The sequence below is a fragment of the Neopelma chrysocephalum genome, unplaced genomic scaffold, assembly GCF_003984885.1.
Source record: "Neopelma chrysocephalum unplaced genomic scaffold, ASM398488v2 Primary Assembly neopelma1_131, whole genome shotgun sequence".
NCBI lineage: Eukaryota > Metazoa > Chordata > Aves > Passeriformes > Pipridae > Neopelma > Neopelma chrysocephalum.
This window is the reverse complement of record NW_020897793.1, coordinates 1282101-1308415: the sequence shown is the minus strand read 5'-3', so window position 1 is coordinate 1308415 and position 26315 is coordinate 1282101. Positions and strand designations below refer to the sequence as shown.

Sequence of the window (26315 nt, the reverse complement as noted above, 5' to 3'; positions counted from 1 at the left end):
CCTCCCCTGCTCCTCTCCAGCACAGAGTGACGCCAAAGCAGAGTCTTCGAGTGACACAGGAATGTTTGTGCCAGCAGAATGAGGCGCACTCATGTTACAGCACTTTCCAAAACCAAGCCAGTACATTTGGTGAATCCTTTCCAAGGAGGCTGATCAGATTACTTAAGATCAAATGAATGTTGTGGATGCTCCAGTGAAACATGTTGACAAATAATGCTGCTCTCTTGTGCATTGCATTTACTGTGCATTAAAAGAGAAACCCATTTTTATGAAATAAAAATAAATTTTGCATGCATTTTTCTTTTCATCACCTGTGAACTGAATACTGCAGGACAAAAAGTTTGTGGCCTAATATCTGTGGGGCAGCCAGATAGTTAAAGATGAACTTTGACTGGCCCAGAATTAAAATGCCTGAGGGCAGCTGTGTAGCTCAAGTAACTGATTAGAAACTGATACTGGAAAATGATTGAGAACTAAACTCCAGGAGGTCACAAAACAACTATAAGCAAGGTAATATCTTTTTCCACCATGATCCAGGCCATTCTAGAGTATGATCATGGCCTTCCATAGCATGGTCTAGAAGAACTAGCACCAACACCCCGCTCACTACACCTGGAAGAATGCACATTTCTAAGGAACAAGCTGCACCCATATATCTAATGTTTTAGAATATCAGTCTGGTTTGCCTGGATACTATTGTGCCTCATGGAATTCTACTGGGTGCACTGTGCCAAAGACATTTCTTTCCCTCTCCCCTCACTCCTGCTCTCTTTCCTTCAGCAAAAAAGAATTCACTCCCTAGATGTATTTCGTCCTCTAAACTGAAGCAAGCAGAGCTAGTCTGGAGGGTCCCATACATTCCCACATCATTGGATCACAGGTCTCTTTCTTCAGGAATGGTCCAAATACTGACACTTGCCTGTCTTCATCCTTTAACTTCCCAGAGCAGCATGGGGAGGCATGTTGCAGGCTCTGGAGAAATAGGCAACCAGACAAAGCAGTGTTGCACTCAAGCCACTAAACAAGTTCTGGCTGCCTGATCAAACCTCTGGCACAGCTGGCGAGACTTCCAGTCTAATTTTGTGGTTTCATGTGAAAACATTGCATGGGTGAGGTGGTAAGAACAAATTTAACAGGGAGCTTAGGGAAGGAAGCTGTCAGAAAAAACTTAACATCCACAAATTCCTGAACCCATAATGGGATATCTACATGAGCGAAACATGGAGAACTGCATTCAGGCCAGCACTGAGCACTTAGCACTCATTGAAGAGCTATGTTAGTGTGCCTTGAACAGTGCAGACTGATGGTACTCAAAATAAAACTAAGTTAGTACAGCCAGGGAAGCAGAGACTCTTGTTGTTTAGGCAGGCAAGTATGAATGGGCACTCTTAACACTTCCCTTCTACGTTTGAGGTCTTGCAGTTTGATGTCCTGCACGAGTGCTGACACCATCTACAGATTTTCTTGACAGCCAAATAAAAAAATAAACAGTTTCCCACCCTGAAAAAAACCACTAGGAACTGAATTGTGATAATAAAAGTGAGTAGTAGCAAACACTGTCTGAGCTGTCAGGTTACAAACAATGCTCATGAAACCTTCATGGCCAGGATCAATAAAAGAAAAGGCCATTGCTCTTGAGAGCCAAGAACCATTAGAAAAATAAAAAGCTTTCTATCTCAGAGCATTTATGTCTAGATTTCATGTTCCACTCTTTCTTCACTGGATTAAGCAAGCAAGTTCACTTCTAACTTCTAGTGCTGGAACAACAAAACCAAGCCACAGATTGCCTGGCAAGGCCTTCTATGACCTTGAAGCATATTCTGTAGAGCCATGGGACTACTTCATGTAAATGCCCAATATCATCACAGTTTAGGGCTTAAGTTTTCTTATCACAACAATCAATTTCCTAATACACATATTTGCCTTTTCCATTTGAATGGATTTCCAATGTTTGCAAATTTTTATACAAATAAGTGAGCATTTCCATCTCTGTGCTCTTTATGGCAACTCTTGTTGTTTTTCCACAGTAGTGGAACACTCCACTCCAGTTTCGTCCTGCAAGCCATATCTAAAAATGTCACAGTGATCTCTCAGCACAGTCATTTTCCTGTTAACCAAGTCCCAGGAGATTCTGCCTGTCTTCTGTTTTGTTCTTATTTGGTTGAAAGTTACTATCCCTTGTCCCTGCTACCATATTTTTCACGTTAACTGTTATTCTTCTCACCAATACAATACCTGTAAATTATTTTTTTTTTTGAAAAAAGTATATTGCATTGTGAATTTTGGGAAGGTGACTAAACTGACAGAATCTTTTCATCCCTAAGTAAATTAACCCATTTGTGTCCAGGAAAAAAGTGATTTTTCAAGATTAATATAAGTTCCTGAATATTGTGGATTTTGTTCAAGTCTTTGGGATAGTGGATATTTAATAGGGTTCCATGCATATGTCAGTTGGCTGAGATCACATGCTGATAAGCTTTAGCTTGTATAAATACTGAACTGTACAGAGCAAAAGCCAGCTTAATGCCTCTGAGCACAACTCTTTGAATAGCCCCTAATCATCTAAGAAAAAAACATTGTTAAAAAAATAAATTACTTTTCAGTTCTTGTCACTTCTTTTTCCCACATAACTCCGGTGAGGCTGAATGGGTCACCAAGATGAACTAAGAGCTCACACCATAAAGCAGCTGAAGAGAAGATTCTATGAATTGTGTAAGTTCAGAGCAAAAACATGACCTATGAAAGTTCTCCCTTGTTAAAAAAGCACGTTTCTGCCCCATTTGTGCTTACTAGTATTTCATTTTACTTTATATCATTTTTCTTCTTTTCAAAATGGATTTTTAGCTCATCTACATCTATTATCTAGGCAAGCATATTTCAGTCTGTGGAGTACTCCATTACTGCTTTCTTTGGCTGGTCATTATCCACATAACTCGATTATCTGAATTCTATACTATTGTTTTGGAATCAAGAAATAGGGCAAGGCTTAAAAAAATAGAAGAAACAATAAACAGAGCATGACAGCAATTAATAATGGTACTTCTACTAGTTTTCTTTTTTTTTTCCTTTTAGTCACACTTTTGGAAACCCTTCTTCTGTGTGGAAGGAGAGCTTTTGGGTTGCAGTTTTAAATGCCAGGCCAATAGAGGCAGACACTAGACCACTTTTCAGATCCACTATTGGGGAAAATTAATTCCAAGTATGCAACAACCCCAAGCATAATAAGAAACATTTTCTCTCAATGTAAAAACACAAGGATCCAACAGAAAAGCAGACAGAAGTTCTAAAATAATCGGAAAGGATTTTCCTTAACTTTCAAATACAAAATAATCCAGAACAATGTAAATCTTTATAAAAAAGTTATCTTACATATATTCATAATAAAACTAGCATGCACTAGAGTGCAGAAAAAGAGAAGCTGGAGTTGGCCATAGAAATGAGAATTCCACTACACACATCAAGATAGTGCCTCATCTTCCCTCAACAGCTCTGGAAGACTATTTTCTTCTGGCTTCTGATATAATGCCCATTTCAGCACATTTAGTATTAAGCTACTGGTTTCTTTTGACTGTTCAGTTTCTCATTAATCTTCCCTAAGCACACATGAGGCACACGTGCACATCATATGAGGTGGCAGAAATTATTCCATGCATCCTCCTACCTCCTCTGCATTCACTGGAACAGGCAGACCACACTGAGGAAAATCTTAAACCTGGAACAACTCAAAATCTCAAGTGCTTTAATTTAAACCCTTTTCCAGAAAATACAGTTCTACATTTCCAGGAAATATAGAAGTCTACCCAGTGTTTTCACAAAAGCTAACATATATGCTGCAGTTTTGTTAGCATCATTCTGCATTTTGTACTGATTTTATACACTACCTGGGACACTCCTGTAAGACAAACTTGAAAGTTAAAGCCATGAGGGAAATTCAGCCATACATTTTGCTTTGGAATAGACTGCTCTGTCTTGCAAACCTTGGCTAAAGATCTTATTCCTTTAGGTATTAGTCTGTTCCTGATACTGATTAGCCCTGCTGCACATTCCTGGATGAGATTTTTTGGTATATTCTAACTTGTACTTCCACATTACAAGCTGCTTTCCATACCAGTCTTTACCTGTCCTATGTAAAAATTATCTTCTCCATAATGCAATAAAATTAGCAGCTACTTTGCCTTCTATAATTATGGAGCTTTAAATATTAATGCATTTATTACAGAAATTCTCTTTGCAAGGTTATCTGACTTGAGAACAAGTTTCCTTGGAAGCAACATTAACGAGGAAAAGTTAAAAGACCTATTATCTGCTTTCTTAATGGCAAGACAACTTCCATCACATCTCTATGAGAAAACCTGCCCTCGCCATGTTGTACTGACTCCCTTTCCTGCACTTGGGCTACACCTTTCTCGTTCTGCCAGATGCAAAGTGGACACTTTCAAACTCTCAGGTGCCAGACCAACAGCACAAATTCTCAGCCTGCTGGGACTATTCTTCCTGTGAATGACAGGTTCCTCCCGTGCACCCATAACAGTTATTTCACTGGTTGTTTCTAGAACGGTGGTTCATAAATGAACCAAACAAAACTGTGTTGTCCATATGGGAATAAATGAAAGAAACATCACTGTTGAATTTATTTAACAGAAGCTTGAGTGGATCTGGCATGACACCTCCATTCAGTGGGCTAAATTCCAACATAACCACCATCCAATTTCTACAAGAATCAGAGCAGATTTTGGCTTTCTATCTCCTATCTGTGTCATGAGCACTTCAAATAAATCTGAAAGGCAGAGATAAAACACTTATAACTCTTAGTCACGAGTTTCATAGGATGCCCTTAGGAATGCAAAGACTTTAACTTATAGCAACATACTTTTGAAGAGTGAGGCTCAGGTTGTGGCTGGCTGATTTGATCTTGTTCTGGGCCTCAAGGTGGGTCATGCTGTCAGTGTTGACTCCATCAATGGCCACCACAAGGTCCCCCTGGTTCATCTGTGACTGTGCTGCCTTGCTGCCAGGGGTAATCTGTGCAGGAAAACAAAAAAAGGTCTCATCAGGATAAGTTATTCTGTACACAAAACAGTTGGAGAACTCACCCTGAATTATAATACAGAATACATACAGCAATAAATACGCTAACAGATACAACACTAGCTGTATCTACTATTGTATGGGTGAAACAACAACATTTGTGGCAATTAAACAAATCAAAGTTAACTCACATTTCTGCAGAGGTCCAGGACAACATCTACTTGTCATTACTTCCATTTTGAGAGTTTAAGCCATATGTAGTGGTTTCCTTACTGCCTATTATCTCTCCCTCAAGGGGATAATTATCACTATTTATATTATAGTAGTATATAGAGACTTTACTCAGAAGCAGAAAACTAATGAACTACTATCTACTGCTTGATTTTATTGTATTTTTCCTCCTAAAAGCCATTTTCCCAAAATTAATTAATTTTATTGAGCAGACAGAAAATGATTGTGTGTGAGGGGCCTTGGGCATGCTTTGCTTCTTTTATAGCAAGCTTTATAGGATAACCTTACCTACATACAACTACAGCTCCATTACCAAGGCAGATCACTACATCCCCAAGATGATCTCATCAACCTATTGGACCTCACACTCCAAAGACAGACTGGCACTGCTAGAAATAAAAAGCCACAATGCTTCAACTACAAATGCAAACACTGACACAACAGTTCAGAATTCTGGTCATTCACTATGGTAACACAGCCCCAGGTACCTTGTGAACTGCATCTTCTCCAAATAGACAGTGCCCTGACCTCAGCTCTACACAGCAGTCTCAGCTTCCATATGGATGACACCAATGCAGCTACTTATGAAACTCGACTCCACTGGGGAACTCCAACTAAAACAGAAGAGCCTTCACACACCGACAGTCAGACAAGTTTTAGTGCACACATCGGAGATGTCCTCTGCTTTCAGCACTCAGAACTTGAAGCATATGGACATAAGCTATAGGTCTTTGCTCTTATTTTTAGAGACTTGCTGCCTTACATTCCTCACTTCTAAGAAAGCCCAAGGATCTTCTGAAATACTACAACAAAGGCTGCATTCAAAAATTCTGTTCCTTCAGTACAGAGGACATAAAAGAAAGATGTGTTTGATTACGAGCCAAAACTCCCCTGTGAATTCAGCCAGGCTGAAACTGTGAAGTTAAATTCTTAGGGAAACCAAAACCCAACAAAAATTCAAACACTTCTAAGTGTGAAGTGGAATTCCTGAACTTCCCTTCCCTAATATGACCTCAAAACACTTATAAATATGTACATACTCAAAATGAAAAACTCCTTCCAAAACAATTCCCCAGACTGCTTATTTATGCTCTTCACTGGCAAAGAAAAATAAGCAAAAGAAGGGAAAAACCCCAACCCTTTCTTCACATCCCATTAAAGGTGTTCAGTATTGAGGCTGGCAGCCTAATTGACAGTGTAGCCTGACAGTGGGAGCTGTGAGTTTACTAGAACACAAGCTTTAGTATCAGGGAGCTAAAACACAGCACCCTGCTTACTCAGACATTGCTTAAAATAAAGATTACTTTCAAATTAGGCACTGTAAATAACATCGCAGAACTGATCTGACTGGAAGGGATAAGTTTTTATACGTTTTCATTAGAGACAGAAGCAATAAGAGTTCTATGTTTTCTGAGTGAAAGACAGCCACAGATATAATGTTCTCAAGCAAGCAGAAGTGACTGATAATGGCAGCACCACCCCCCAAAGCATTTTTCTTGTGTTAAGGCACCGAGGGGTGGGAGAAATATTTTGTGGTAGTTTCAAAGATGGAGTTTTATTCTGTAGTCTAATACACCCTCATAGAAAGAGATTAATAGAAACAAGAGATTCATGTTCCAAACATTGTTTTCCTAACCTATTATACAAACATTAGGGACCCCTGGTGGCCTAGTGGTTAGCATGGAGGACTCTCACTGCTGCGACCCGGGTTCGATTCCTCGGTCCCCCGGGCAGATGGAGCCCGTTAGCCCTGTGAGGCCATCCATCTATGAGAAGGTCACTCTAAACAAACCTACATCCTGAGGACCTCACTGCCATTGTCCAAGCTTGCTTGGCCCCGGCAGATGAACCTTAGGATTAAAGGGTGGGCTCAGTTCAGCGCATGCTGTGTCTCACCTAAAAAAATCCATTGCGCAGGCTGGAAAGGTAAAAGACCTTTCCCAAAATCTTCGTTCGCGAAGACTGGCCATTATTATATACAAACATTAGCTTCTATGCATTTTACTGACTTGCATTGTGCCAAGTACACAGAATCCAGAAGCCTATAAAGAATACAGATTATTTGCATACCCATATGTACTTGTACCTGCTCAGTCCTCCAAATATATCAAGAAACAGAATTTGAAATAAAATAAGAAGTCAGGAAAGGGTAAAACGTGAACTAATGCCAAACTCATTTGTCTGAGTCTGTAAGACTTGAATCGAGTAGGACACTTCAGTCTTTCTCAAATTATCCTTTTTCTCTATTAACATGAACTGTTTGCCAGTCAGGCAGACACCAAGGCTTGAGCCTGCTTGATAGAGGTTTTTTAATAAATAATCACCACACAACACTTTTCTAAGACTCTACCTTTTACTTCCTCATCAAACATGCAAGTTCTTGCCACAAAACATTAGCTGTGTGATGCTGGTGTTTCCAGTAGCCAGACAGCTGGTTCCAAATTCTGGGACACCCCTCCCTCACACACATACACACTTTCTCTCATCAAGAACAAAGACTGTTTTTTGTACATCAACCCAGTTACTGAAAGTCAAATGTCTGCCCTAATATGGCAATTCCTACCTAACCCATATATCTCCCTTTCCACTCCCCAGTGATGGTTCGAACAAAATAAGCCCAGAGTTTCCACAGAAAGGATAAAACAGTCCAGATCTGGCACTAGTTTAATACAGCTGTAACACACGGACTCCACTCTCACTTTCTCTGACTTCTGCTTTTAGCAGCCCCAAATGTAAATGTTATATCCTAAAGATGCAGCAGGTAACTACAATTGTCCTAGAATTACAGCCAATTTAGAGGTCAACTACTGACCTGATTTCACCTACTATAGCGGGATATTTTCTGCATAACACTTCTGGGAAACACTCCCTAAATGAAAAAAAATACATTCATCAAAAGAATCTCTCGAACAAAAAGTCCTGAATAATTTTGAATTTGTGATTTATATGAATTTATAACTATAGCCATTGCAACACCCTTTCTGAGGCAAAGAGCTCCAGGAGAACCATACTGTGAGAGACAAGGAAAATATCTCAATCCTGGCTTACCAGCCACTGTTCTTATATTTGAAAAGGAAAAGAAAGGGATTTGCAGTCATTTCTTCAACTAAGAATAATGGTAGCAAATTCTGGGCTTAAATTCAGCTTATTCTAACTTCATAGACAGCAAGACTCACAGGTATAAAAGATGGACCCAATTTATTGTATCAGTAATTCAGAAAAATAATAAGTATCAGAAAAGAATTACTTCTTCCCCCAGTATTTCCAATGTCTAAAAGCATGCTAGATTTTTTGGTCCCGTAGAGCTTTATATAGAAGGCATTATTAAGGACTGGATGCAGAATCTGTATAAAACATTCAAAAATTGAAGCACAAAATTATATCTATTTTAGTTAGAAGCTGAGAGAGTTTCAAGAGAAGTCACAGCATGCATTAACAGCAGACATTGAGAACAGTCAGTAATTGTTGGGGACAAAATACCAGCATACAGATGGAGATATAGGGCAGCCAGATCTGAAGTGTCAAGGCACTTTCAAGACTATCTTGTTCCCATTTTTAAAGATCCAGCTGAAAGGAATGGAATGCAAAGTGTTTATCTTTTATCTGTTGGTATTTTCCTTTGAAAATTCATCTCTGATCTACTAAAATTTACTAAATATAATCACAAGCAGAGAAGAGCTCACTGTGTATTTGTGAAATCTTTAGGGAATATTTTCTATTTAAAAATATTTTTTAAAAATACTTTTGAAGGACAAATGTTAATTAACCCTTGGAATCAGAATGCAAATCTAGATCTACACAGTAAGTTCTAGTTTGCTCTTGTCTCAGCCTCTCTTCTATGAACAGAGGTAACAAACAGAGGGAAACATATAACTGTCTAGGCCAAATGTGCATTTTTCAATTTGACCATGATCTTTTTTCTTAAAAAATCTAGACTATTTCAGAAAACCTTTGTAACAGTCTTAGCTCACTTGCTCTGGATTACAACAGAGCTTTCAGTAGCTGGGTGCTACAAATGCCTTTATTTAAGGCTACAGAGAGACTTTCACCAGAGATTCAAGGCACAGCCAGTTCTGACAACTGATTTACAAAATCCAAGCCAAGGTACCAACGACAGATCTAATTTTAATAGTGTTTCTTCAGTGCCTCCAGCCCAAGCACAAACTTCATATTGAAAAGGCAAGCATCTTTCATGCCTCTCAGAAAAGCAGAGGAACATGTGCTGCTTCAGAGATGGGAATTTTCAGCCCTCACAAATTTCCTACAAGGCAGACATCTGACTTCCAATATCCCTGGCTTAAAGCAAGTGGGCAGGCTGGAAGTATCACATGTTACATTCAATGCACCACAGAGAATTCTTACTACTCTCTGCTGTGAGCAGCTCTGTATTCTGGGGGAATATATAGTACCACAGTGACAGCTGTGCCCTAAAAAAGTACGTCTGCACGAGGTTCAGAGTAAATACTCCTTAGCCAGAGCTCTGGGAGGCAGTGTACAAAGTGCAGCTGCTGTACCACCTTGAGAACTGCACATGTTCCCATTCAAGGCCTCTTAGCTCCACTCCAAGGGGGGGAGAGATAGGGATCAGGCAGCATTTGAGTGGATGAGTGTTAAAATACTAACGAGAATGCTTGTATAAACAGATGGATGGACACAGCCTTCCTACCCCCAAGGAACTCCTAGTTTACAAGGCACACGAAAATACAAAGGAAGGCCTGTACAACTGAGAAGATGTTAATATAGTAGCCTGCAGCATTAGCCAGGGCCTCTTCTTTTTCCGGGACTTCAGCTATGCCTGACCTCAACCCCAAAATCAACCACTTATATTTTCTGCTTCTCATTTAAGAATAACATTTCAGAGAATCAAATATTCACTAGCATTAGAAATAGGCAAAAGTATAGGGAACAAACACCCTCTCCTCTTCAAGATCTCTGGAATAGAAGAAATTATTAAAAGAAAATGTTCCTTTCCATAATCAAAAATTCAGAGAGTGGACATAAACTACCAGTGACCAGAGTCTGTAATATGCTCTTACAAGAAAAGGACTGGACAGAGACTAAGGATCACTAGAAAATAAAGTATGCTTCCTTTATAGAGAAAACAGCATTTAAATCTCTCTCCATTGCATTTATGCAAGTGGTTTTTTCACAGATGCTTCCAACAAGTCTTTGCAGTCTGTGAGCCCTGAGGCTCTCAGTGTCTGAGAGTGGCAACAAAACTTCCTCACTTTATACATGGGAGCATGACCTACTGAAAGGACAGACCTGCTTTGAAATCCCACTGCAGAACAGTTGCTGAATGCCCATATAAATCCAAGCAATTATCTCTGGACTAGAGACATCAGTTCCTCTCCCATTGTGAACAAGTCAGTTGAGGAAATTTATATTACTGTTTCCTAAATTAGTCACTTTCCACTCTGTCCCCACAATAAATGTGTAACAGCTTCAAAGGTAAAATCATGGGTTTTCTTAGAAAACAGAAGTCAATTATCAGCTAGAAAAAACAGCAAAGAAAAATGAATAAAACCTACTGGGATAAGTCAACAGGCAGAAATTCACCGTTTCATTCGACACATTGTCAGAAGGCATGAAACAAGAGTCAAGGAAAGAAACAGCCTAGATAACCTACACCATAGAGCAAACACCCCACTATCTTTGATCATGGCTTTTACAGCTTTCTGTGTCAGATGGGAGAGCTGAGCAAGCACAATTAAATGTTAAGACAGGACTGTAGGAAACCTGAAACTAAAGTCCTTGTACGTACCACTAAGCAAACCTAAAGAAAATTCCCTTTCTGCAGCTACCATTTGCCTGAACAATACGTCTCATCGTTTTAAATTCACTATTGGGCTTTACTGGCTTTTTTTTCCTTTCTGTTTTTTGTTTGTTTGTTTTAATGAGACAACAAAACCTGCCTTAAATGAACACTCATGGCATCTGCAAAACATGCCACTGACACCTTGAAGAGCTTCCATTTATACTAAACAGAGCTGAGCTGGCAAGCTGCAAAGACAATCTGAAGTGGCCTCTCAGGCTCTGCTTCATCTGTAGCTAGGAAGGGAGATTACAATACATGTGAGAACACCCAAAATAGCTCTAATCTACCTCTCTTGGGTACCAGGAGCCACAGTAGCACAGAGACTTCGTGGGATGGCCAGTCAAGCACTTAGGTTTCAGGACACCCTGTGCCAAAATCCATACTCTAACACTCCAGCTATCTGGTTTACCTCAACCTCGGGTGTGCCAGGCCATACTACAATGATGCCACCTTGATTAACACCAGAATTTCCCTGCCACATAATACCACAACACTGCTTTTCATGCACAATATATAGGCTCTTTGAGGAAGCAGACAGATAGCCCTTCCTGCCAAGCTAATGAGACCCAGGTGATGAAAATAAACCAAATGTAAAAAATTTTCAGCTGGGAAACGAAAGGAAGCATATAGGCAATGCTTAGGGGATTGCCCTAGGCACGGCTTTGGGGGATTTTTTGAGAGTCAGTGTGAATACTCCTGTTTCTAGTTGGAAGATCATTTCATTCCCTGCCCCCCCCTCCACATTATCTGATTGAAAAAATTTCAATCCTTTGTTAAAAAATAAAAAAAGGAAATATTGTGGACTTTGCAGCTTAGCTTGTTAGAAACATGAGTACTCTGTGTACACCAGCGATACAGATGATAGTAAAAGTGTGGATGTGGCTTTTTAATAGGATGTGTTGGCGTTACTTAGAAGGTTAAGCAGCTCTTTAAATCTTGCATGGTATGACTAATAGTAATATCTCTTCTCCCAGTCTTTATCTAAATATAGCTGTTAGATCTATTCAGTCTGTTCTCAGTTAGCATCACGTACTGTGCTGGGACTTTCCGTAGTGTTTCTTTTTATGTGTGTCTTTCCATGTCTACACAGTTGTGCCAGAACCTTTCAATCAGTAAAGGCATATCCTGCTTTAGAAAACAAAAAGGGAAGAAAGGTAGTGTGTGCTGTGCATCTCACGGAAGTTAAATGGGAGCAGAGAGGTGAGTCACACAATACATGTGGATTGTTTTGTTACAACGACAGGTTTTAAGGAACTAGTGACAAAGTTCTTATTTGGTATCAAAGAGTTTATTAACCTGAATGCAAATCAAAACTGAAAATAAAAGGGAGGCACTGATCCTTAGTATTCTGGCAGCCCCTGTGTGTGTGAGTTCTGTCAACTTGCATAGGACAACCCCCTGCAGCAAACAGACACTCAGCTTCCAAGTGTTTGCAGGATCACAACTGCCAAGTTTCTTCAAAGGTTCCCCATCCTCTTCTCTGCTTCTCTTTTCCAAATCTAAATTCATTTCAAGGAAGTTGTAGAAGGTGGGATGTTTCTTTGTGTTTCAAGTAGACAGATCTCAGTTAGCAATATTGCCTTTTACATTTTCACAGCTATCATCTTCTTGAATCCTACATTCTCTGCAGTTTTTTGACCTGCTCACAGAAACAAAATCTGTCTTGTCTCCCCCTACAAGCATTAGCAATAAACTGAGGGGTTTCTGTCTTTTGCTAATGGCCATTATGGTAAGATTTTATTTTTTCAAGTTCATTCTGCTTAATGCATCTCATGGTATGTAACTAAGACCACAACGCTTTATATTTGAAGGGCTTTTGATTGGTTCAGCAACAATAAGGTCTGACTAAAAGGACATTTGAGACATACTGAGAATTTTAGTTTGGCAGTTAGTGGCCTGCAACCACTTCTGATATTAAGCAACTTAAGACAGCTTTGACTTTAAGTCCTGAGGTTCCAGCACAGATCTGACTGATATAAAAGTGATTCCTCTGCTCCTGTGTTTGTAAAGGAGGGTACTTATTACATTGATGCAGGCTTACATTTAACTGTTCTTTAAATGTGCATTTGTTTGAATTATTTTTGTTTCTGGCCACCAGAATACAAAGTAGTAATTCTTCCTCTGATCACTAAAATATGAACTGCCATTTTGACACAGCAAATAGTGATCCTGCCTCTAAACCAGAAGAACTTAGTACTCAACTCTGTGCTCTGCCTACAGATGGTAGAACAGTATAGTACACACAGAACAGCATCTGCATGAAAGAAGATGAAATGTAGCACACGGCCACAGTGACAGAGATGTTGAATCAGAACTAAATTTGCAGGAACTGTACTTGGTATCGTGCCATTACTTTGGCATCTAAGGTTTTAGGAGGCCGTCTTGCCTAATGTGAATCTAGTCCAGTTGGAAGGCCCAGCATTAACCACTCAGCAAATATCAGCAACTACTCATTAAACACTTGCTTTATCCACAAGAGTAACTGCTCTGTACCTGCAGCAATCATCCATGCTCTGTGAGAGAATAAACAAAAGCACAAGCTTCTAACTTCAGAGAGTAAAGAATTCTTTTCAAGATCAAAGTTAATAAAAAAGAATAGAAAGAAAGTTCCCCCAAGGAAGTGTAATGCCAATTTGTTCTGTAATATGCTGTGTCACATTTAGTGCATAACATGACATTCTGCCAGGTATCCCAGCAGGAACCTTGGAAATTTAAAGATGGAGTAAATAAAATACAATCTTGATGCATGTAACGGGTACCTACAGCGCTGGATGTTTAAGGAAGCTGGGGAAGTTAGAGAGACTGAGGATGGTTCTTTTACCTGTTCAAATGTAACAGCTTAAACTTTGTTTTCCTAGCTCTTCATTTGAACACAGAGAGGCCACTTCCCTTAGGAAGCCACGGAAGCCACATTTGTTTAAGAGGAAGTAATCTGAACATATTGATATAATCTCAAATCTAAAAGGGAAATCCTGTTATGCTGAAGATTGTTACGTTGAAGCAGCACAATCTGAATTTTAAAAAAGGAAAGATCTTGTTTTTCTAAATTCTTTTAAAAGAAAAGCATCCTTAAGGAGGGTTCAGAGGATTGAACTTTATTGATAGTATGATGATGCCAATGCTGGTTTTGGGTGTTTTAACACATTACAGTAGTGAGTATAGCAATCTTCAAAGATTTCCCACTGAAAGCTTGCAGAGTATAACAACACACACACACGATTTTACTTGATAAAGTACCAGCCAGTGACATATATGGTTTTATTGAGCATCCCTCTAACTGAATTTTACATTGATTAGCTTTATAATCCTGTATTGCATAAATGCAGTATCTTCCTACATGTCTCTCAGTGGCTTCAGGGCACATGGCAGTATTAAGCTAAGTTTTCAAAATGTGGTTTTCTGCAGTTTTTTTGCAAATACTAGAGTATTTTCCATAACTCTACAATAACAAACTTTCATATGAGTTTTGAATGGCTTTCTGTTTACAGACAAAATAAAACAATAGAAATGAAATGTTGTAGGACACTAGTACTGTCTGTAGCTAAAGGCTATTTCAGACTCAAAAAAAAAAGTCAAATTACTAAGATGGAAAAAGAATCACTTATTGAGAAAGATAATTTTTGGTTCAATTCCTAATGCTTGTTTAATTTCTGATCAAAAAGAAGTCAGATCAGATGGGTGTGCTATACACAAAGGTAATCTGGACGGACAGTCTTCTTCCCTCATAGAGTACTGCTTCATCAGCTCCCCTTCCCAACCTGCACTATTTCACAGGGAGAACCTGAAGTAATAATCTTTTGCAAAAAATTACACAAAAGACAAAGAGATTATGTTCTGAAAATTTAAGGAAAGTCTTCATTAAACATCATTATTGTATGTAAGCCAACACGTCCTGAAAGGTACAACTGAAAATACTGCTAGGTTCAGAAAATACAACATCAAGAAGGGTGTATTGAAATAAGGTTTCAACAAGAATGTCCTATAAATTTGAGAAGCCATAAGCAGATTTAGAAGGTTGTTTAAAAAGAGCTTTAAGAAATTAAAGACCTCAGCTAGCTAGTATTTGCCTATGGTAAATGGCTCTTCATTTAAAATGAAGATCCAAACAATGCCACTCACCTTCACTGCATCACAGCTCCTGTTTTTATGCCTAAGTTTGGGGCTGAAACTTGATTCAAAAATTCCCAACAACTACAAGGAAAGCTGTTCTTGGGGAATTCTCATTCCAGAGAACGGCAGGAGTCTGTCATCTTGTGATTCCTAACTCAGCAGAGTGCATAGTTCAAGCAGCCTCAATTATCTTTGGATAAGCCAGTGGGGGTTTCATTTTTCTTTTTTACAGTGTTGTTTCTGATTACATATTTTGAATTCCCCCAAGGAGTTACCCAGCACAGGTGTGTGTGGAGGGGGATTTCAATGTGCAAAGACTACGATCAGTAACTGGCACTTGAAAGAAAGTATGAAGGCAGGAAAAGAATCAGTATTTCCAACCCAGCAGACATGTTACTGTGGACACCCTTTCACCTTCTGTGCTGCTCACCCTGGTGATCAACAGGTGAGGGTTGGAAAACTTTCAGTTGCATGGGGAATCCTAAGATGTATCCCATCTTAATACATTCTTCAACTTTATTTTGTACTACATTTCAGAGGCTTCAGTCAAAAACCTCCATTGTTTTAATTACAGAGAGGACCCATCAGTTGTGAATGAACACCTTCTGCCAAACCCACAGGCCCTTGCAAAACACAGCCTGCAGATCTGCCTGTGACACTGATATTGCTGGTTAGGGATACTTTTACCTTTTAACTTGGGGAGCAATGTTTCTGCCAATTCCTTTCTGGGTACTCTCATTCTTTCCTCATCTAGGTTTGGTGTTCACCATTTACTGGTGTAAGCAGCACCAAGATATGGCAGGATTTTTCTTCCAGAGCCTGCAGGTTTTAATGGAGCATTTCAGGTAGGGCCTTGAAGTTTGCTGTCTACATATACTCCTCCAACTCTCACTCCTCTTTACATTCCTATTTCTTTCAAGTGATTAACTATACTTTGAAATAACAGTGAATGTAAGATTTCTACCAGTCTGGCAGCATGATCAATGGTTTAGGAACTTAGTGTGGATTTTCCAAAATGGCTTAGACATTTGTATCTAATAAACATTCTCCGGCAACAAAGGCTAGGCGCATAAATTGTGAGAAAATCATAATTAGCCGGCTTTTTATACTTAGCTAGGCTTTATAGAGCCGAATATGGTCCTGATTCTTTGTTTAAGATACTTGTTAACCCTCAGTTCAGAGCATTGCTCCTTATGGATCATCAGGCTGTGCAATTTATGGGGAAGTTCTGCAGGAAGTGCAGAATTATTCTGCAGGAAGTGCTTCACTTCCATTTCAAAGCTGTACTTTTATCTTAATTTCTCAGTGATAACTGCAGACACTTTCCTCTGCGCTGCAAGCAGAGGCTGGAATGAGCTACACACCTAGCCACGATTTGTTTCTAAACTCTGCGTGTCCAAATTAGGAATTTTCCTTGCCTGATCCAGGGCAAATACGCTAATTATGATAATCTGGTTGCATATTTTGTTAAGGAATAAATGTTCACAGGGCATCTATTTAAATCCTTGGAAAGAATGCAATCAAATTCAGAATTTGCCTTAGCAGTGTTTTCCTTGGCTGCATTAGACACTAACTTCTGCAATGGAGCATGTCAAAATAATTGGTTTGGGAGAGGCAGCAGGAAAGTTGTTGTTTGACCAAGACAGAATTTCAGAAGGTCTAAGGTGGTCTGCCTTTCTGTGTCCAGTTTGTCTTTTTCCCTTCATCTGGCACCAAATGAATTGCTAAACAATGGATTGTATAGACGAGAAAATATGACAGTTACTTTAACAAGGATTCCTGCTGCTGGTGAAACCATTATTTGCCTGATACAAATGAGGAATGAAAGGAACACAGAAAAAAAGTTAACCCTCCACTTTGATCTCAAATGAGGACTTAGTTAAACTGCAGGACAATGAGCTTCATCACTGTATTTTGTCATCAAGCAAGCATCTGAATGGCTAAATTAAAGTGACATTTTGGACTGCATAAAGAAAAAATGTCTTTAAAGAAGATGGATGTATTCCCTAATACCAGCATGCAAATCTCAGATTCAGCCAGAATTACGACTGATGGAATTAGGAAAGTTCTCTGTTCTAGGCAGTTATATTTACAGTGACATTTTTCAGAGCTGTGCACCCACGTGCAAACAAAATTTGTAGGCGTTTTGGAGTTTCAATATGTTGTCAAAGCTTGATTTTGGCCAAGTTTCTCTACAGCCTCTTCAATCAGGAGATTACAAAGTGGATGACTGGCTCCCACTCTCCCTAGTCTTATTTTTCATCTGTTTCGTTTTTCTTACATCCTTTCTCCTCTCACAGCATCTTGTTCAGTAACATTGCTTAGTCTCATTAAACATGTTTGCAGAGAAAATATTTGAAACTGTCAGTGATGGAACTTTGATGTGATCCACATCAACACTGTAACAACTGCAATGGCAGCAGAAACCATTTTGCAAAGTGAATATGCACCTATTTAACGAACAGGAGGCTTTTACTTCAGATACCAGGAAGTGGAAATAAATGAAAATTAAGAATGCTTGGATGATTATTTGGCAGCTGGGGAGATTCCTGGGGCAGAAAGAGCTGTATTAGTAGTCTCTCTTTATCCTAGGATGGGTCTTCTATTTATAGAATTATGCAGCCCTTGAAGAGGCTATAAGATTGCATACGTATATGATATGGGAGCAGTATATGCATTTTACATGAAACTGCCTAATAAAATCCAAAGATGCTCCCAAAATTTTAGTAGAAATATTTTAAATAGTACCATATATTATGTCCATCTGTTTTTCTCAGCTGGTGAAAGGCATTTTCTTCTGAATGGCCTTCCCCTCTGCATTTTTGTCAGGATTGAAAGAAATTCACCCTCTACCTTCTGCTTCCATTTCCTGGATATCTCCAACATAAAATCCTCAGAAAAGAGCTCCTTAATAAGTCCAGATCATACCAATGAGTCTTCTGGGTCATAGCCAGTGCAGTATACATTCAAGTAAAAGTAATTTCTATTCCACACAGTGACATTAACCTCCTATTCTATATCTAGAAAGCAATTATTTCATAATGATGCTATTCTTCAAGAGCTATCCAAAGTAAGAACTAGAAAAAGACTCCTATTATTCAGTCTTAACACTGAGTCACAACTGGAAATATCATTTTACCAGCAAAATTTTATTATCAAATTGGAGACACTCACAAGGCTGCAGAGGAAAATGTTAAGCATAAGCTGTAGCTGATATTAAAGCTGTATTATCAACCACACAGAGAAAATGTAAAAGTAAGCCTAGACTCATCTAGCTATCTGTCTTCTCTGATGAAGGGACACACCAGAGACCTGAGGAAATTCTCTGGTTTTAAACAGTGAGGCATTGAAACCTCTTCCACACATGGCCAATGCTGAGCTTAATGTGGCTTAGACCCTCCCTGTCTCTGTACTTCAGGGTAATATAAGCACTGCAAATAAAGAACCAGCATGTTTCACAGTGACAAGCAAGACATCAGGCAATATTTTGGGCAAATGACACAGAAGACCGGTATAAATAAATCATACAGGCACTAAAATGAGTTCCTAAAAAAAATTCAAATAGAAAAAACCCAGAGCAACTGAGACATAATAAGAAGAGAAAACTTATTTTACAAGTTTCTGGCTGTGTCAGAGAAGAACAAGACACTCTCTACTTCAAAACATTTAAAATCATCTCATCTGCTGCTCTGTGTGAATACCAAAGAAAAACAGAATTGCCACGAAAGCATGCATTTCAAGCTCTATGCTACGTTGCCCTTCAGTCTAGGCAGTAATTCTGGCATCTGTTGCAGCCTCTGTGAAGAGATTTGCAGTGATGGTGCAGAGGTAAAAGCTCCACAGACAATAAGGTGTTGGTCACGTCTCTTTAGAGGCCCCTTATCCTTTTTTAACATGCATGACCCTGTAAGAATGTGCAATGCAATCATCCAGAGAAAAAAAAAGCACTAGGCTTTCAGGCTAAGCCTTTGCTGGCTGCAACTCAGATATGACACGAAGTCATGCCCATCTTATGTAAAAACTGATAAGAAGGCCGTGTGCTGTTTGTGGTATATCAGCGAGGAATTAGAAAGTCTTGTGCTTGTATTAGTAGGGACACTGATAATCAACTATCAGGAAAAAAAAAGCAAAAAGAAAAAGAATGGAGAACTGAAAGTTTGAATATCAAAAGTGGTTACATCTTACTAAAGAAGGAAGGGCAAAGAACTGAACTGCTCCAAGACTAAAAGCTTTTGAAACAGCACCATTACAAGTACCTTCCCCAAGTAAGGTGTGAATCAAGCTGTTGTGAAAGTTCATGACTCAAGGAGTCTCATGCAGAAAATTAATTCCATTGTGCATATTCTTCCTGTGACCCCAGCCTGTTTGCTTTGGAGAACCAGAGATATCTTGGGATTTTATTTTTCTGTCCTATCAACACATTAGAAATAAAGCTTTTGCACAGCAAAAATATTATTGTTCCGATTTCCCACTACTTTGCACAAATTTCTTCTCTTCAGTGCAACTGCAAGTATTTCAGTTTCTCTCTTAACTGCTTTGCACTACAAATGCCTTCATAAACTGCCTGGCAGTAGTAAATCAGAGTTTTCATTTTTCACCTCGGGCAAAACATAAATGATTTCTTCTCAAATAACATTTGGAAAACACACCTTTAATTTACAATAAGGTTCTAAAAGCTCTTTATTCCCTCTACACTTTTATGAGTATGGAAGTAAAATTAAGGAAAGCAGGCAGCCTGGTGCTCCTGTCCCCATTTCCTTCTGTCCTGAAGAGCAACCTCCCTGCTCTTCTTATCAAAAATAACAGCTTGTAAGTCCATGTCACCCTTACATTTGGGAGCCCCTCTCTAATGACTGTGGCTGGGGCCACAGCAAACACTTCACAAAAGAGCTGTCAGGACTCACATGTAACTTGCCATCTTGCAAAGTCAATGAGTAGCACACCTTCCTCTTTGTACCAGAGAGTCCTTTTCTGCTCCAGGAGGCAAACACCCAAAGCACACATCATCTTTGCAATCTTTTGAGTGACAAATAAGCTTAAATCACAGAAATTAAAGTTTCAAAGTGCCTGTGTTGGCAGAATGCAGACAACAAGCCCATGTTAGTAGGAGAAAGTCAGGAGAATGTCCACGGAATCAAAAGGATCCATCTACATTTATCTTCAGTTCAATTAAGCAACTCCTTGTCATGACAAATCTATGAAGCGTAGAAATTCTTTTTTAAAAAAATCAACATATAATGGATTGAGGAAAGACTGGATTTCAGAGTTGTACACATCTCAATGGGAAGAAAGAATGACTACAGAAACTTCTGAGGTAAACATGAGTCAATACTAAGAAAGTAACTTTTTTCCCTCTTAAAATATCTTCTGTTTCTCTTTCTAGCTTTATGTAATAGATATAACAATCAACTGGGAAACATGATCCGTGTGTAGATAGTGCACACTCTCAAATCCAGTCATAATATGTTAATACACCAAAGAGTTTGAGGGATCTGTATGTTTTTGCATAAACTATAGACAAAGAATTTATCAGTCCATGGCACAGGTATTTCCATAGTGGACAGCAATATTACAATATAGCATTTTGTTAACCCATCATTTGAACTATGTTGATGTTAGTAAAGAAAAAAAAGTTTAATCTATTTTTAACATAAACTTGTAACTGAAGCTATGATAGTATTTTCAATATTTAGTAATACAGATTGACATTGCTAAAGCCTGGTTTAAGAGTATTCAGTGCAACAGCGCTTGCCAATATATTTACTATCTTAAGTATGTTTTTAAAAGTGGAGTTTATTTGTAACAGAAACTGTTTTGCCTTGTTAAAAATGAAAGGACACCTCTAGGAGGCCTGTACTTTTATACATGGCCCTGTTCATCAAGGGCACTAATCCATATTATTACAAGTACTAAATGCCAATTAATTCCCCCTTATGAGTTATGATAAATGATTATTTTAGGGTGAAGCTATACATTTTCCAAAGGGTCTTTATCACAGCTATGTTGACAGGACTTTAAGTCTGGTGGTATGCTTAGTACTACCCTAAAGTAGCTGAAGTATGTGCCACAGCAGGTGCCACAAGTAGAACGTAGATTTGCTTTGACATTAGAACGTAGGGTATAGAATGAGTGCAGGATTGTTTGATGGATTTAAAAAGAGCATATGTTGCGAATGGTTTGGAAAAGTGGAGCCTTCAGGGTACAGCATTAGCGTCAAAGCTAACTAAATTTGAAGAAACCCTGCCTTGTGATGGCAACAGTTCTTTGTACTTCATGATCATCAGAGTATCTGTCATTAAAGAAACATTTCGACACCTCTAAGGGAAAAGCTCACTGAAGTGTAACCCTTTGGGGAAAGTACGACCAAAGTACTAAAACATGCAGTTTGACCTTCAAGGGATACATTTCTGCCAAAGAACTGTAAAGCTTATACTTGCATCTGTTTTACAACATGTAAACACAGTTTACGTTTATTTCACATTCTTGACAATGTCCTCTTCGAAAAAATTAAATCTTAAATGTTTGTGCCAAGTCCCAGTGTCAAAGGATGTCAGTAACCAATGTACTCCTAGTCCTTCAGGCACAAACTGGCATAGAATGTGACAGCTTTTTACAATCATAGGATCTCTCTGCATTTATGACTTTATGTGCCCAACCTGGACTGGCCAATCCACTCTAACAAAGCAGCTTCTGGTAGTTTTGGCCTTTGCAAGGTCATTCTATAAAGATGTAGATTATTCCTTTACTAATACCTGACCAATGGTACAACAGTATCTAGTTTTCGTTTTCTTGACCCATCTGCAAAATCAGTTTTTGCTTTCTGTATGAATTAAGGTCACAGATAACTTGTAAAAATCAAATGAAATATCTAACCAGTCTGCTTGATAGTCACTTTATGGACTTGAGGTGGGCCAAAACTGTAGCCAAAATTAAAGATCTGTAAAAATAACGGAATCATCCCAAATGCTACTAGGAAAGCAGCCTATGCAGTATCTACCTTTCCTAGATTAGCCCTAAAATATTTACACACCCAGAAAACCACAATCTCATCTGTAATTAAAAATCTAGAGCTGCATTCTCTGATATCAGAAAAAGTACTACATTCTATGGTCGTCAGTCTCCTTAATGAAGTTATACTGGTTTATACCAGCTAAAAACATTATTCTTATCTTAGTAAGTGTAGAATTTCTCCTACAGAAGGAATTTTAATGTTACATTAAATAGTATTTTTTCCAAGCTCCTTTTATACACAAGTTATTGAGAGCAGCAGTATTATCCTTCAACTCATAAGGCTCTCTTGACAAATATACTTCCCCTGTAACTTCGTAGAACTAGTGGAATTATACCAGGAATAAATCTGTTCCAGTATCTTCAGTTACTCTATTTGGAAACTAGTCATTTGCCTGACCTTCAGTGCAATGCTAAAAACAGAGTTTGTCTGTCATCAAGAGCCAGTGAGATTTCAGATAAAACAGAAGTCATGGCTCCTGCAATGAAATTCCAGGAGTGTCCATCAAAGGCTTGCCAACAATAGCATCTCACTCAGTCAAGACTTTCATACTTTGATAAAACTGAAGGGGGGGAGAAGACGAGATTTGACATTGGGAATTGGGCATGTCACAGCAACTTAGTACTCAGTCTGAAATATCCAAACCCAAAAGAATTCTTTAATTATATTCTACCTTAACTTTTATTACTTGAATAGTTTTGGTTCTTTACAGGTCAAATAATTTCTCACAGTATTAGGAATTTACTTTTTGGATCTTTTTACTTGGTTGTGGGGCTTTTTACCCCTACTGGGGAATGTTTCTTCCTGCTGCCAGCACCAGAATGTATTTAACATAACATATAGAGCAACACAAAATAAATTATGTTTGTTTTAAATACCAATGTAAATATTGTGAGCAAGCACCAGAGTGGAAGCAGGACTATTTATTCTCCAACTTCCTTGTTTAAATTACAATAGATTAATCTTGTGTTCATCAGAACAACAGGACTGTTACAGAAGGACAATTGCCAAGCAAGACTTCAAACTTCTTTCCTGTGGTCCCATGCCAGTGCACAGGCTTACAGTGCTCTCTCTCCTGTCAGACTTGACCCTGGCCTTTCTCTAGACATTACTTAATCCAAACTTAAAGCTCAAAATACCATCCCATTCCAAGCAGAATATTACCAACTGTTTTGATAGTGAGAGACGGTGAAAGAAAAAATTACCAGTCATTTCCACATGCATCCTAGATATCCAGCCTTATATACAATGCTTCCTAACACTCTCACTATCTCCGATTATATGCTTACATTCCTAGTATTTGTGCAGTTTGTTCAGTCTTGTAGTTACTTTGGTTTCTACTGAGAGGATAGAAGCAGTTACATGTACGCTGAGACTACGGATAACAGTGGGTTGGAGTGAAGCCAACAAAAAGGATACCTTGTAACATGGTCTTCTCACATCACAAAATGGAAAATGTATATTTTAACCAAAAAAATAAAGTTCCATCCTAGTCTCTCTCACTAGTCTTTGCAATGAAAATTAACTATAAAAACCAGATGATGAACATGTCAGAGGTAAGAACAGAAAAGAAAAAGACAATACACTTCAAAACAACATCAACAATTACAGGAAGTAAAAGATATATTTCAAAGCTAAGCAGAGGTTAAAATTAATATTATCAATTTTTAAGTGCGGCCTATAGGCAGCTCTCCTTAAACATGAGGCCATGGCGCTCTCTCTGTTGTGTTATCTAAGTTAATTGAGGACTGTCACAGTGCAACCTACTTGCACTACAAAGTGATACAAGTCAGCAGAGGAAGAGAGGGAAGTGTCAAGAGGCACAGCCAAACCAATGGCTGTTTGTCCTTGGTGTCACAGTAGTGCCCAAAGTTCAGTTGGAAATGCTGAGCCTGCTGAACAAGTTTTGCAAATTCATCCAAAAAAGAAAACACAGCCATCAAAACTTTTGTCTAAATAGGTGAGGCATATGAAAACATTAGCAAAAGGAAACAAAGCACTACAGTTGGGAGGACAATTCAAGTCTCCATGTTCTTGCATATTAAAGGAATGAAACTGGACAAAAAGTAAAAAGATACCATCAAAAAAGCCTAGATTTGACTTATTCTGGTATCAAAGCAAGATAAACTAGGTAAAATGCAAGTCATGGTGTATCAAATGACAAAGAAAAGCTACATATATTATTATATGCATATATATTATATGCATATATATAATCAAGAGTACCTGTTCATCACAGATGTACCCAAAAAAATAAGCAGGAGAGATTTTTCTGCGGGCCATTTGTATCCAAAAATAAATACACAGGTCACAGGCAGTGATGCAAAATTCCACTCAGGAGGGAAAATGGGGAGAACACTTCTTGCATTCCAGCCAAAAATGTAAAACTAAGCTCAACTAAAAATGTATTAAGGACATTGCAAGTCACTGCATTTTTCATCTCTTCTCAGGATTTGGTATCTTCTAAAAAACATGCTTTTAATTTATTTTAAAAAACCCAAATAAACATAGGGATTTGGAGCTTTTAATATTGTGGCTTTACCCAATAAATATATGAAAATATTCAAATAAGTGTTAAACAATTAGATGTTTCAACTTCACCATCTCAAGGTGGTCACCATCACCAATTTTAAGGTATTAGAACTGAGCCAGAAAAATGCTTTTCTCTTATGACACACTGAGAAAACTAATTTTTACTGAGTATCACATTAATGTCATTGCTGCAATGGTGGAAAGGTATGAACAGCTTCAGAGGATGGCATGTACCCTCTATTTTCAGAATGACTTTGGCAATTTAGGGGCTTTTCTCAATAGTTCCTGATCCATATTTTGCTACTTTAAAATTGGGTTCTCTGCTGTGGAAAAAAGATAATATTTTAGAGAGTATTTTCTAAATATCTTTTTACAGTGTTAGTATATCCCAGGGCAGTCTCACAGTAGTGTGGATGTATGGGCCACATAGTCTCTCCTCAGACAGCAGCCGAGAGCAGATACTTTATGGGAAGATTAAAACTAAAGCCTTGTGGCATCCAGGCCAGAACATTCACTGTGGATGTTCTAAAATTAAGTGCCAACAAGGAAAGTTTATACCTAAACCCTTTATCTACACACTGAACAAAAAGGTCAAACAATCAGCTACATGGCAAGGGCTCTTCCCTGGCCTCCTGAGCTTGGAGGTGCATTTAATATCAGAACCCAATCCAATCTCTGCAAAACCAGTGGAGGAGGATCAAGACCTAATGGAGACAAAACAAGTAATATTGTTTACCAGTCCTCTTTGTGATGCTTTCCTCAGATACAACTAATAAAATGTCCAGTTAATAAGGCAAATAAGTGTTAAATTACAATAAAACTACTTATTTATGCTGTTTCCTGGTCTATTAAGAGTTTTAATAAACCAAAAAAGTTAGAGCCCAAATTAAGTGTATGAGCTAAATACTCTGAGTGGCAAAAGACATCTACCCATATCATCAAATGGCATGAAACTCAGATCCAGCTTGGAATTCTTTCCCCATGAGAAGGATCAGCATCTCACACTGTACTTATAAAATATAATACTGTACAAGAGAATGTCCTGCCTCCTTTTCCAGGTTGTCTTTAGGACACATGAACTCCAGGGAATTGTGGGTGGAATGTATAAAAGATCTTGCTGCAGCTGTTTGCACTGCATCTGTTCAAGGGATAAATAAAGCAGCTAAGTTCTAGTTTTGGTTTCGTTCGCTGCCAGTCCCTTGACATGCCAAGAAATTATATACCACCTCCTCATCTTGTCAATCATATTGCAAATATGTCTGCAATATTGTGGAAGTGATGATCACTTTTTTTTAGGCCAGGAATGTTCCCACAAGCTGGGGATAACCTCCATGGCAAGTCACACACACTGGGGAAAAAACCAAACCCACTTCATATTCTTCCAGAGAGCAACCCTGTTCATGTAAATCATCAATCCTTAGGCTTCTTCTCATCCTTCCTAGAAAAGGAATTAGAATTAGGTCTAGATAAAACTGATTTGAAATTAAAACTGAATTAATTCACAAATTCTCTAGATCTTACAGAAGGTTTATTCTGCTCCCCCCTCCTCCACTTTATTCATCTCTGATTCCCAAAGCTAAAAAACAC

General features: G+C 38.5%; 1 protein-coding gene across 6 annotated transcripts in view; it reads right to left on the bottom strand.

Annotated features, from left to right (window-relative positions):
* LDB3 (LIM domain binding 3) overlaps positions 1-26315 on the bottom strand; it is a 121004-nt gene that overhangs the window by 77790 nt on the left and 16899 nt on the right. For all 6 annotated transcript variants that reach the window (XM_027698650.1, XM_027698652.1, XM_027698649.1 and 3 more), the window contains one exon: positions 4871-5022. In XM_027698650.1, the coding sequence (XP_027554451.1) occupies positions 4871-5022 (152 nt within the window). The remainder of the gene's footprint in view (positions 1-4870; positions 5023-26315) is intronic.